Source organism: Notolepis coatsorum, assembly GCF_963971535.1.
Source record: "Notolepis coatsorum genome assembly, chromosome: 2".
Lineage (NCBI taxonomy): Eukaryota > Metazoa > Chordata > Actinopteri > Aulopiformes > Paralepididae > Notolepis > Notolepis coatsorum.
In genome coordinates, this window is record NC_140166.1 from 170,056,239 (window position 1) to 170,070,751 (window position 14,513).

Consider the following 14,513-nt stretch of genomic DNA (forward strand, 5'->3'; position numbering starts at 1 on the left):
TATGACAGCATATGGCAATGCTTTATCTGAAACTTGAAAAGCAAAATAGATTTCACATTTGGAATATCTTGGGGTCAAGAGGTTGTGCATATGCACCTTGAGAGTTGTAAAGCTTCAACAATGTTTAATTTACCCATTTGAGACATCCCTAAAAAAGAACAATTGATGGATATGTTGATTAATTGCAATGGTGGAGCCTTAAATAGTTTAACGACACTCCGCATCTCGAATATGTTACGTTATTGTTTGATAAAGGCATTTATTTGTTCTTATAACAGTTACTACAACTACACTGTTCCATATTTTTCTTTTATTTCATTATAATTTGTTTTACTCGTGCTATAATTTGTAATTCATTGAGTAGAGGGTATTAAATTAAGATAATATGATACATTTATTATCAGCATCCTTGCTCCCTCATTGTAAACATCCTAGAAACAGGAGACTGATTATATTAATATACTGCCATTTGACACCATCAAAACAGGAAGTTGTGTAGAAGGTTGGTTTCTGCTACTTTAAAGTGTCATGCACAATCATATTGAGAGGATATTTTTTAAACAAATAAAATGTTAACACAATTGCATAAAACACATGCAATAATTTGAATTTCTGCGCACACGGTTTGTCCACTTGCAAAGGGTAACAAGAGAAGGTTTGTGCATAAGTTCACTGTGGTTGTGCAAGTTTGGTACATAGCATCTTTCAGGTATTTTCTGATGTTTCCTCAGAGTTATACTTTGGAATTATATCTCTATGGCTCCGATGCCCAAAAGCCATTATTAGCCTATACGTCATCTTTATAATGTTCCTTTCTCAGTGTTCTAATCCCACACATGAGCCTGTACATAGACAGGACAGGGGCTAATAGCTACAGCACATTCTAATCCCGTATACTAGTTTATTGTATCTCCAGAATGTTATACGAAAGTTTAAGGTTGACCACAGACCCGTGCCGCAGATATTGGGTTTTTTGTGCAGTGCTTGACTTGCAAATAGCGTGTGTGTGTGTGTATGTGTGTGTGTGTGTGTGTGTGTGTGTGTGTGTGTGTGTGTGTGTGTGTGTGTGTGTGTGTGTGTGTGTGTGTGTGTGTGTGTGTGTGTGTGTGTGTGTGTGTGTGTGTGTGTGTGTGTGCATAGTAAGAGACGTGCACTTTCTTTCTATCTGTCGGGGGAGAATAAAGTCTTGGTGTAAATCACTTTTTCGTCTGGCACAGCACATTAAACAACCGTGCCATGATTCCCTTTCTCTCAGCTCAGCCGTTCCCTTTTCTCTTATCAGCTCGTTCGCCATTTTCATTTCTTTCAAATGAGAATTCAGGGACCCCCAAATTCAAGCCCGGCCTTCAAACAACAGAACTATCCGGTTTACTTTTCTTCCGTGAAAATGGTATCCTAGACAGATCCAATTTTAGATAGACTGGGGGTTTAGCAATGATGATTATATATATTTTTGGGGTATTTTTTCGGAGACAATACTCTGAAATGAGATCAGTTGTTGTTGTTAGGCCTATCCCTAAATAATTTCTCAATGTTGTGACAACCATATATTAAGAATATAAATGCATTTTTTTACAAGTTTATGTCATGGAAAATATACCCCCCCCCCCCTGCATCATCTCATCAGCATCATCACCCTCCTCTTCATCATCATTATCATCAATAACTAATAATCATCAATAACTTATTTGTCCTCTCTTTGAAGGTGGCGACAAGTCAACTCATTTGATTAAGGGAATTAGTGCGGCAAGATACAGACGAGATTCTCAAGCTACTTTATCAAGCTTAATTTTCTGAAGACGATTTCAGGGTGACATTAAAAGACAATGACGTAAATGACCCGTAGCTTTCAATTAAAGAAAAGTGTCATGTCGCCCACTTTTGTTTCGTCTGTTTTATATTTTCGAGTTAAGTGTTGCGGGGGGGGGGGAGAACGCCAAGATGTCCCGTCCTCATTGGCTTTTATCACTAAATGAAGCATATAAATGACCTGAAAGCGCTGGCTGTCGCGTTAAATTAAATAAAATAAAGGACAATTATCCTCTCTTTTTCTCTGATCTCGCGCTGAAAGGAGTCGTGGGGAGATAAGACAGATTGAATTCGTCTGCGGCAGCGCAGCCCCTCTGTTGTGCCCGAATAAAACCGTCAGGGAGAAGAGTTAAAGAGATTTAGGACGACTATAATTTCAAATCATAATTTCCCCCATTATACTTCTTCTCAGATGCCGTTTATTGTTTGGCTGTTTATTTTTGAGCGACGAATGTGCATAGTTAATTTCCAGTGAGGCATCATATAATTACAGGCATGGCTCCGTTTGATAATACAAGGCAAAACCCTGAAACGAAAACTTTAAAAGATCCTTAAAAAATTATAATCGAAGTTAGTCCTATACCAGCGACTCATACCAAATGATAATATATATATATATATATATATTTTTTTTTTATCGTAGCACTTTAATATTAAAGTTATAGGAATATGGGGAAATAGATATATTTTTGACTGCTAAGTCGTCCTGAAAGTAATTATAATTGTCTAATTTCAAAGTTGAATTAGGATGCTTTAGGGGTTTGATGTAAACTCCACATTCGGTTCAATGAAGTATCACCCTAATTTACAGCGCCAGATAAGAGCTAAGTCTGTCATAAAAATCTGAGGCTGCCCGTCTCCTCCCCCTCCCTCCCCAGTATTGAATTGCACCTTGGGCAACAGTGCAGAATCCTGAATCTTAACTTCTCCTCAGCATATGTTCCTGGTAGATAAGTAAACAATTTGATTTTTTTAATTAATACAGTAGTCTAATACACCTCGGTCTGCGAATCATATTCTGCATCTTGGGCGACTTTATGAGATGAGAGTGCAGGTTAAATCAAACCCATGCGTTTCATCCGGTTTTCATGAAAACATGTTTATTTATTTGATTAATTTTTTTATAAATACAAATAATAAACTATAAGCATACTATACACTTCCTCTCCATTTTTTGTTTGTTTGAAAACTGTTTAATCTTGTCGGCGCAGATGCCAAGAGTCTTGATAATATACCTATTACAACAAGTTTATACACGTCCACGTGCGATGAGCTGATGATAGCGTCAAGTTTTGGCTGCACCTATTAACACTATTAAAAACAAGCCAAACACACACACATACATGCACACGCACACACACACGCACACGCACACACGCACACACACACTCACACACGCACTTGTCTATATTGGTGGGCTATATTCGGGGAGAAATAAGCTTTATAATACCCAGAGCCTTTATGTGGTAATAAAATGCAATTAGAAATATCAACACCCACGTGGGGGGGAAAAGCTTCATAAATAAAGTAATATTTATCTTTTCGTTATGGGTGCCTGCACCCGTGAGTTATAATTAAGAGGAAGGCTCCCTTCTGAAGTGATTAAGCAGTCAAGCAGGTTAGACGAGTGAGAGTATCCCTTCGGGGGAGGCCTCCGCTGAACTGTCAAACATCAAAGACCGCAATCGGTTCATTTCAGTGTCACAAAAACACTACACACCTTAATGCAATGAACGTGTTTGAAACCTGTTTGAAACGATGGGACCGCGGCCAAATACGGAAGCTATTAAGCCCACTTAGAGATGGAAGGGGAAAAGAGACTGCAAGAATTTTGACAGCATAACAGCCATACATGAAAAGGCGTCGATCAGCACATATTCTGGTTTGAATGTATACGCATTGTTAGCAGATCCTATTGCAACGCAAAGTACAAATTGTTGATCGTCAAACAAGTAAAATAAAATGTCACACGCGTGTAGCCTCGGCTATTACCTCGGTTAGGGTCGGGGTCACGTTAGGCCTAACAGGTTAAACGCATATAATTATTACAGCCAAACTTGGCTTCGTTTCTATTTCGTGAAGTATGTGTTTGTCTTCAAAGGTTCAGTTATAGCATTGATATTTATATGCTTCAAAATCTTATCAATTAACTTCTGAGACCACACACAAGGCCCCAGTGCACCTCACTGCACGTGCTGATAAAATGACTTATCTACATGCAAGTGTTTTCATATGATAATACCATTTTTTTTTTCAAATAGGCCGCCTATACGTCATTCTGCCAAGTTTAACATCCACGGGCCTAATAATATATCGCCAACAAAAATGACCAAAATAAGCTACATTTAAAGTACAGGAAATTGATATTGTTGAAGACAGATTTGTCTTTATTCGAAACGTCTTTGCCCAGCACCTGAACAAAGGCCAGAGGTATCAACCTTCTAGATACATTTTCCTTTCCATAACATGACAGTTTGTAAATTACCATCTATAGATAGAAAATACACATGTAACTCCTTTTAATTCAAATAGAAGTTATGCTCGAAACGAAACAAAAAATGACGCGTGTGATGACTATTAGCACTGAACAACAGGAAAAATGCAAAAATGAACATTGAACGTAAGGATTTTTTTCTTTTTGTCATCTTAAATAGACTAGTTTTGTGTGCCAGTTCAATAAGTATAAACAATATAACCCGTATATCCAACCTATGCCGTAGGTCCCGATTTTGACCCTATCCATAACATCATTAAATTACGAGTGCCAAAATTACTTAATACTTAGGCCTATACAGGAAAAATAAAAACGCTAATAGTAAATTGTGCAAGCCAAATTTCAAAATAAAATAGCCTATCAATAATCAAACACAAATTATCATAGTATCGAAATGTACACAATAAATAAAGTTAAAGGCCTCCTTTTTTCTGGTTGCCATAAACGTTATAACATTTACAATTCTTACAGTTCGTCTTGCCTTGACACCTATTCCGAGTTCCGTGCTGAGGGGTCGGGAAACCTCTTGTTCGATTTCTGGAAAAGTTTTTTTTGTGTGTTTTTTTTTTTTTTTTTTGCCACAACAAGTCCAAGGCAAAAAATTATAACATGTTCGTGTCTTTTTTTTGGGGCGCGCACTGTCTGTCCATATATACATGCTATGTCAGTATGGGGCTAATTTCAAGTCGATTAAAGAGAGCGATAGAGAGCGAGAGAGAGAGATAGAGAGAGAGTCTCGTTACATAGCAGCGGCGTGTGCTGATGAATACGGGTCTAAGCCAGTCTTGGTCATACCTGGGAACAGTATGTAGGCCACCGGGGGCTGTAAACTCGACGCGGACCACGCCGTACAGTTACAGGGCACCACGTAGCCCGGGTTCGTGGGCGACGGGTGGGTGTGCGTGTGTTGACTGGGGCAACCCAGGCTGCCGAACGCGCCGTTCTGGTATCCCAGCGAGGACGCGTAGGGCTGCAGCGCGCCGCCCAGGGTGTGGTGCGGCATCCCCTCCGACATCTTCTGGAGGGCGCCGGCGCTGAACTGGCTGGGGTCGAGGAAGGAGTAGGGCGACGACGGGGGCTGCAGGAACGCCCTGGCTTTCTCTATGCTCAAAAGCGAGTCCGCGGCGGAAAGGGGGAGTCCTTTCAAGTGGTCCGTGTCCCCGAGGTAAGGCAGTGGGAAGACGTACCGGTCCTTCTTCAGCAGATTCTTGGGCTTGCGCCGGGGTCGGTACTTGTAGTCGGGGTGCTCCTTCATGTGCTGGGCGCGCAGCCGCTTCGCCTCGTCGATGTAGGGCCGCTTCTCGGACTCCGACAGCAGCTTCCACTCCGCGCCCAGCCGCTTGCTGATTTCGGAGTTGTGCATTTTGGGGTTCTCCTGTGCCATTTTTCTCCTCTGGCCCCGGGACCAAACCATGAACGCGTTCATGGGTCTCTTAATGTGATCGACGGGCTTTGACATCTTTTAAAAAAAAAAGTCTACTTTTATCCTCAATGTTAATTAATAACGAGGAAAAGTTCGCGAGTAAAACGAAAGAAAAAACTATTCACCTGTCTAGTTGCCAGATACCAATCATGCCACTTCTTCTGGTAATGCTTATGTGTGGAAGCAAGTCTCAAAACAAGCACCGATAAATAAACAAATAAAAAATCCACTGCCCAATTTCCCTGGGTTAAGACACTGTTCGCTTTAGTCCGGTTCCTCTATATCTTTCAGAACCGTGCGGACGTGCGGTACTGGAGACCGGCAACACACACGCATACACACCGACACACGCACACACAAAAATCCACAAAAGGTGAAAGCGATGTTCCGCCGTAGAGAAGTCGTAAAGTGTTGTGTTTTCTCTCTGAGGTTTCTCGTCTCTAAAGCACCTGGCTCGGGAATGAGTGGAAGCGGGTGAATACGAGCCAAAAGCGGTGAAGTTCAAAGGCTGGGCTGGTTTGGTCTGCACGCAATCTGACATAATCGCAGGGCGTTCACTCGCCAACCTGAGCGCCCAATCAGCACAGAGACCGACTATAATACCTTCACGAAAAATATGTACATTACAACATAAACAAAGAGCGTGTAGAAAAGGGGTTATGCGGGATCCCTCCCCGAATCCATTTAGTGAATCGCAACAAACATAGACCTTCAACCTTTTTTTCTTTTCTTTTTCAGTTAAACCTGATTCTTAATCCACAGAGGTGAACGGTAAAAGCATGTGGCCAAGTGTCTTGCCCCCCACAAGCATATATTAGTACATTTAGGCGGCATCACTATAAAACATGATGGATTCAGCATATCTTTATAGGTTTATTTGTGTGTATTTCTATTTTTAATTTTTTTTTTTTTTTTTATAGCCTGTTGTAGCCCATATCACTGCCAGAAACAGTCTAAAGAACTATTGTTAATATATAGAATAATTTAGAATTATGTTTAGAATATTTAGCTCTCGGCCCATGCACATGTTATAATCATATGTTGTATAGACCACCCCCCCCCCCCACACACACACACACACACACCATATGCACACACCTTATATTAGTTAAAATCTAGCTAACCTGACATGCGCTGTGGCATGGGAACAGGGACATACCATATATATCCTTGATCATATGTCTTTTACATCCAGCTTTCGTCAAAGCATGCTGATCATATATAAAATTACAAATAGCCTGCCCAGGAAATGCTATGTCAATTTAACATATCATTGTTCAATTATCCCTTAATAATTTGACAGTCTGGATTAAAATGGCATGGAGTGTGTGTGTTGGGGGTGGGGGGGGGGGGGGTAATATGCAAAAACCGTTGAATGAGGACCGCTGCAATAACCCTCAGGCTAATGCACATGATATATGACTCCTTCAGTTGTGATTATTAAATGAAATGTATCCTACTTGGTTTCTGTAATGCTGTGATTTGAAGCGTAGGCCTATTTGTTATGGATACTTGGGGGGCTGCCGCTACAGCGCTTCGAGTTACTTTAATTTGATCTGGTCTTGAAACAAAATTAATAGCTTATTTGGCCTTTTGACAATAATAAAGTTACTTTGCCTAAGCATGTTAAATCACTAATAGGCAAAGCTTATGTAAATTTTTTTTATTTTTTTTATTATACAGTAATAATAATACAGTGCTTATGCCAGCCAAATATGCTACATTAACTAAACACGACTGCATTTGTCAGCTGTCAGTTTCGTGCTCTTATAAGGTATAGGTTAAAATAGCCTCTTATGTCGCATAATCGATAGGGGGAGTTTATTTATCCAATGTGGGAAAACGTTTTTTCCCCTCAAACTCTCTCTCTCTCTCTCTCTCTCTCTCTCTCTCTCTCTCTCTCTCTCTCTCTCTCTCTCTCTCTCTCTCTCTCTCTCTCTCTCTCTCTCTCTCTCTCCTTCCCCCGTGTGCACACACACGCATGCGTATGTCGATAGCCGGTAAGAACGAGTTTGTCGCACCATATCTTTATTTTCTTACCATAATATATTTTTTAATCGATACATGTTCTAATTTTAGACGATATTCAACTTCAGATGTAACCTAACAAATGATGTACTATATAGTCTATGACTCTGAGGACGCGACAGACCTTCACATTGCAATCGCCGGCTCGATCCCTGCAACAGAAACGCTCGGTAGGCTGATATTGGACTCACTTGCAACGATGAGGTGAAGCTGCTGCTCCGTGTTTAGAGAAATGTAAGTTTAAAATAATGTTAAACTGAACAGTCAATGAATTAGATAACGTGACATTATTTTAGGACTGAACCCCCAATCCACAGGGGAGAATATAGGCTAAACTATATTATGTTTCGTATTCACAACATGATTAAATGCATGTCTGAAAGTTCCCCTGACAGGATAACGAGCAGTGGAATAGGATATTATTGTGAGATTATAACAAATATGGTTTCCATCGGCAGCTTCTCCTCAGAATTTGCAGTAATAATATATGTGTACTCGGCATATTTGCTTGTTAGAAAAATCGAGAAAAATCTTTAGAATAAAAATAAAAAATGTTTTCATTTCCGTCGTGGTTTTCCCCGCTTGAAAACCTTTCTTCGAAACTTTTTGCTCTCTGAAAATCTCCTCGACTATTTTCGTGCTATACTTCTTTGCTCTAAATATTTGTAAAATATTAAGCAACCATGTTAATGAAACATTTAAAACAAATAATGTATATATTTTAGAATATAGGCAAGTCCAATATATAGCGTATAGGACACGGGTCGGGCATCATAACTTTGAATATGAGTTTATGTTTTGAAGTGGTACGACTGAAATATAGGTTATTTTAGTATTTGTATCATTACTGTAAAAGTACAACCAGACTTCAATCTCTCTCTCTCTCTCTCTCTCTCTCTCTCTCTCTCTCTCTCTCTCTCTCTCTCTCTCTCTCTCTCTCTCTCTCTCTCTCTCTCTCTCTCTCTCTCTCTCTCTCTCGCATGCACACACGCACGCACACACACACACACACACACACACACACACACACACACACACACACACACACACACACACACACACACACACACACACCGGGATTATTTTAGGACACATGTCCATCCATCTCGCTTTAAAATGTGAATGGGTAGTGAACTGACATACCGAGAGCCTATTAGCCAACTTGGGCTCCCGCGGAGAGCGTTGAGGTAAGCTCCCATACCCGTAACTGTCCATGGTACTGAAGCGGTAAGTGGCTTTCTTCACTGCAAACTTGCGTCCTCCCTCAAAACTCTTGACATTTCAATGCCTTTTATTATATTTCCATCCTATTTAGTGATGGTTCTATGTGGGGAAAAAAAACCATGGGTTTTATACATCTACTTCATAATAACTTTCTAATGTTTTTAAGTCCAACGTATCTTAGATTGCGCACAGAAAAACACAATTTGGAACTTAAACTTTACAACCAGAAACCAAAAATACTCACAATATACACAGTATCTGTACTTTTCCCCTATTACTTTGTAATGACCAATCTATTGAACAGCTCTGGAATGTAGCATACCACTATATACATTACATTCAGAGTCTAGACTGGTATCAGTTGGAGACAATAATGAAAATAACCAACTTGTATATATGCATAGATAGATAGATAGATAGATAGATAGATAGATAGATAGATAGATAGATAGATAGATAGATAGATAGATAGATAGATAGATAGATAGATAGATAGATAGATAGATAGATAGATAGATAGATAGATAGATAGATAGATAGATAGATAGATAGATAGATAGATAGATAGATAGATAGATAGATAGATAGATAGATAGATAGATAGATAGACAGACAGACAGACAGACAGACAGACAGACAGACAGACAGACAGACAGACAGACAGACAGGCAGACAGACAGACAGACAGACAGACAGACAGACAGACAGACAGACAGACAGACAGACAGACAGACAGACAGACAGACAGACAGACAGACAGACAGACAGACAGACAGACAGACAGACAGACAGACAGACAGACAAGATACTATTTTCCACAGTCAGTGCAAACACAACAAACAAACACAACAAAGTATATAAGACACAGTACATAACACAAAACAGTCTAAACAATAAACCATAGACAAAAACATTGACATTGTTCAGACCAGTACATGTATGTATGTATGTATGTATGTATGTATGTATGTATGTATGTATGTATGTATGTATGTATGTATGTATGTATGTATGTATGTATGTATGTATGTATGTATGTATGTATGTATGTATGTATGTATGTATGTATGTATGTATGTATGTATGTATGTATGTATGTATGTATGTATGTATGTATGTATGTATGTATGGTATGTATGTATGTATGTATGTATGTATGTATGTATGTATGTATGTATGTATGTATGTATGTATGTATGTATGTATGTATGTATGTATGTATGTATGTATGTATGTATGTATGTATGTATGTATGTATGTATGTATGTATGTATGTATGTATGTATGTATGTATGTTAGTACATATTTACAGTATTTGGAGGAAAAGATAAGAGGACAAACTTGAGGATGAGGAGGACACACAGAGGTTGACAGACACACAGTTCATATAGGATGCTGGCACCTCACATCCTTGCCACCACAATGACTTCTCCACATGTAGGGGTGGAATATTTCACCAAGCATCACTGAGCCTCTCCCAGGATACCTATAGGTCGGAACGTGAGACAGTTTAGCTGAGCAGAAAAACCTCTCATTCAGCCTTGTCTATGACTTCTGCTTCATACTGTACATTAATTGAATGTGAAATTCAGGGTGTTACCTCTGGCTTTCTTTATTGGCTCCACTGATTCTAGTAAGCATTCTGAGCTCAGTCAGAGTCCTGCAATCACTACAAAAAAAATATATGTTTTGGGAAATTGTATTAGTCCCTATATTATGTGAAGCTTTAATAGACTAAATTATGTGCATAATATCATACTTTTAGGGTGTGTGGCAAGGTCTTGCACTCACCCATCTGGGAATACTTCCAAAACCGAGCTCAACCCCATCCATGGAGATCATCTTATGCTGTCTCATTTCCGAGTATCAATCAATTGATACTCAATAGCACTGAGAAATAATCAAAACAACTATGACGGCCAGGCCAAGATATACGACCAACACGAGACACATAAAATAAAATGCACAATCTTCACAGTCCAATCTTTTCCCAATAAGATATTGGATTTAGAGTGAAATAAAATCTTTCAAAGCAGCTAAACCTGTGCTCTGTGCTCCATGCCGAGAAGTATAGAAAGAATGATTGAATAAAATAGGGAAGAAAAATTAACAAAGGTTCAAGGCACCAGGTAATAATGAAAGGATAGGGGCAATACTTCAAAGACCAAGAGGTCTAAACCACACAATTATACAATACAATTAGGATTAAAGGGGCAAAATGGAGATAACAGCAGATAGGGATAAATTATCACAAAGGGAAAGATGTGACTCTCTTCTGACCTTCATTAAGAGTAAAAAGCTCATTTAGCTGCAGCCTTCATTGCAGGAGGAATCTGAGCCTTTCACACGAGACTGTGACTCACTAGATATGATTTTATGAGCATAAAGGTAGCTTTTGCACTAATAATAAACACCTGTACAACAGTTAATTTCAAGCTAACAGCATCATTGGCTGCAAGGTGTTCCACCCAAGATGACTTGCACTTTACTTGAAGGGGAATGGAAACACTAGAAATCAAGTGGAATTATATTCACAAGACAAATAATCACCAACATTTTCTATTTTGAAGTATAGCCTAATTTTTACATTATCTGTCTAATGGTGCAGGCCTCATGGTTTTTGTTATATTGGATATGCACTGGTCTGATAACCTCTGGCAGTTCACTATATTACTTACTTATGACCATAATGATTTCATTACTACATTGATGCAAGAAAGTCAACATCAGAGTTTTTTTTCAAGCTGTGATTATAGCTACACACACTGTTTGTCCCAAAGCCCACCTGAAACAACCTGGCCTGAACTGCCAGAAGGTATCAAACCACTGACACAAAAATCGCAGAATGGAAACTATTGATTTGATTCTATTTAAAAATGTTGTCGTGGTTGTAACCATCCCAACATTTGCGGTAGGGTCAATTCCTCATCAAGAGTGAAACTGTCTTGCTTTCCAAGTTATAGCCTCGAACCAGAGTTTTCACAGGTGTATCAGTTGATTGTACATACAAAACATTATAGTAGATACCATGGAAACAAGTAAAGATCACAATATAAAACAAATTTTCTTGGTTTCTTGGTTGTAACAGTAAACTAATTTAATAATCTATACCTCCATCAAAGATTATGAACCTATATAATACAGAATGGCTTTAATTAAGTACTGATAGTTTGAGCTTCACTAGGTGGAACCTCACTCCCTGGGTCTATTGGGGCTAAAGCGGCTCCACAGGGGGCGACAAACTCAAATTTGAACTCAAACCCTTTGAAGAGACGAATAAAAAAAAAAAAAACGTATTAATAATTAGAAATGTTTAGAAACTAATCTTTAGAAAATGGTAGACTATAGGTGTAGTAAGTAGGCCACTGTTGTAGCTATGAAAGCAATGAAACATTGCAACTGCTTGTGAACGAATCACACTCATGATGTAATTCATCACAGTTATCTCCACCAGGCGGATGCCTGGGGGGAGATCATGTAATCGGTTGGACTGTCTGTGTGTGAGACTGTCTGTGTGTGATTGAAGTGAACTGAGATCTGTCTGCAGCTAACATTGCAAACTACAGGACCGATTTGGATGAATCGTTGCACATAGGCTGACAGCAGGCCAGGGACCTGGATTCTGGTATATATTTCAGATCAGTCAACGACAAGTATTTGATTTGAATGAATTTCCATCATTGTCTATTGAAATACATATTCCGTATGAAGTTACACCTTTTGAATGAAAGAGGACGATATTACACAGGTTCACTGTTAATCAGCTCTCTGGAACGTGTTTACAACATGCCATAGTGAACCTATTTTCATTGATATACTGATGCATTAAAAACACGTATTCATTCATTTACATCATTATCCATTGAAATAAGCCCCACCCCTTTCAGATCTTTTCATCTTTCATTGGTCTGTTTCCCCCGCCCCTACACTTAATCTCTTAAGCCCGAGTGGTCCGGGTGGTGGACCGCAAATGACATCATGCCATAAATCCATTTCTACAGACTGTGTGAATTAATGTTGCATTTTATTTTCAAATGTAGCCAAGAGTAAAGACCCTAACCCTGTCAAAACAGCAGTCAAATTGTATATTTTCAGCAATACATTTGTTTACCAATAGGTTAAAGTGTTATTAGTGAAATATGAGTTTTGGAAATCTATTCAGAAACTAGCGACTATCGACGCTAGGAAATGTGCGCCGCCATTTTGTTTGTAGTCATATGAGGAGGGGAGACCCAGGGCTTTCGATGGACGTTGGAATTTCAAAAAACAACACTACCCAGCTCAAGCCAGCTCCTGTCAATCACATGACTTGTGGATTTACTTTTTTATTTATCTTATTAGATAAATTAGAAAGCAGTTCGTTTCTCTACCTTTCTGTGAACGTCTAGCAATAAACGGCGTTGCAATCTGATGGCGGAGAAATCTCCATTATAAAAAAGTAACTGTACTTATAGTAGATTTCATTCACGGTTTATGCTGCACGCCTGGTGATACTAAATCCAGATTGAACTCTGCCATTGGAAAGAGGAGATTTGGCCCAATCCATAGATGTGACTTGGCCACAATAAGGTCATTTATAGGCCTGATATTCTATATTCTATAATAATATTTCAAATAGCTTGTGTCCAGATGGCAGAATTCAGTACTGTATCTACGAAACCTTCTGTTTAATCATCTTCCCTTCATTCATTTGCATTTTCTGTACACGTGATCTCAAGAAGGTGCTGGACGGGCTCAGTGGCAGTTTTTCATGTCTGGTAATTTTTTGCATGGTGTTATTCACCGTCAAAGATAAAACATTTCTTCTTTTTTAAAATAGAATTGATATTCTCCTTTGGTTCATTACAATTTACTCAAGCCTACTAGTAACAGACTCAATATTTGTGACACTGGGAATACATTCCCTGAGATCCATAGATGTCCATAGATACCAAGAACATGCAAATTGCCTTGTAGAAGTGGAGCAATCTTCCATTTACTTAGGTATGTATTTTTAAGCGGATCTTCAGAAAATAGGGCTAGGGCTCAAGAGGTTAAGCCCCACCCAATGTGTAGGCTATTCAAAAATAAATGGGTGGCTGCCCCCAGGTGGAGATTTGCTACTGAGCGCACCTTTCTACAGTAGTTGCTTTTTTGTCCTTTTCTTTAAAAAGAAATCACACAACCAACACGAGACACATAAAACAAGATATTGAATTTAGAGTGAAATAAAATCTTTCAAAGCAGCTAAACATGTGCTCTGTGCTCCATGCCGAGAAGTATAGAAACAATGATTGAATAAAATAGCGAAGAAAAATTAACAAAGGTTCAAGGCACCAGGTAATAATGAAAGGATAGGGGCAATACTTCAAAGACCAAGAGGTCTAAACCACACAATTATACAATACAATTAGGATTAAAGGGGCAAAATGGAGATAACAGCAGATAGGGATAAATGATCACAAAAGGAAAGATGTGACTCTCTTCTGACCTTCATTAAGAGTAAAAAGCTCATTTAGCTCCTGCCTTCCTTGCAGGGGGAATCTGAGCCTTTCA

General features: G+C 39.0%; 1 protein-coding gene across 1 annotated transcript; it reads right to left on the bottom strand.

The window, feature by feature from the left end:
* Nucleotides 1–4,311: 4,311 nt before the first annotated feature.
* sox14 (SRY-box transcription factor 14) lies at nucleotides 4,312–6,203 on the bottom strand. The gene has a single exon (XM_084307841.1). It carries the CDS (start codon nucleotides 5,760–5,762, stop codon nucleotides 5,043–5,045), a length of 720 nt encoding a protein of 239 aa, XP_084163967.1. The 5' UTR covers nucleotides 5,763–6,203; the 3' UTR covers nucleotides 4,312–5,042.
* Nucleotides 6,204–14,513: the final 8,310 nt, after the last annotated feature.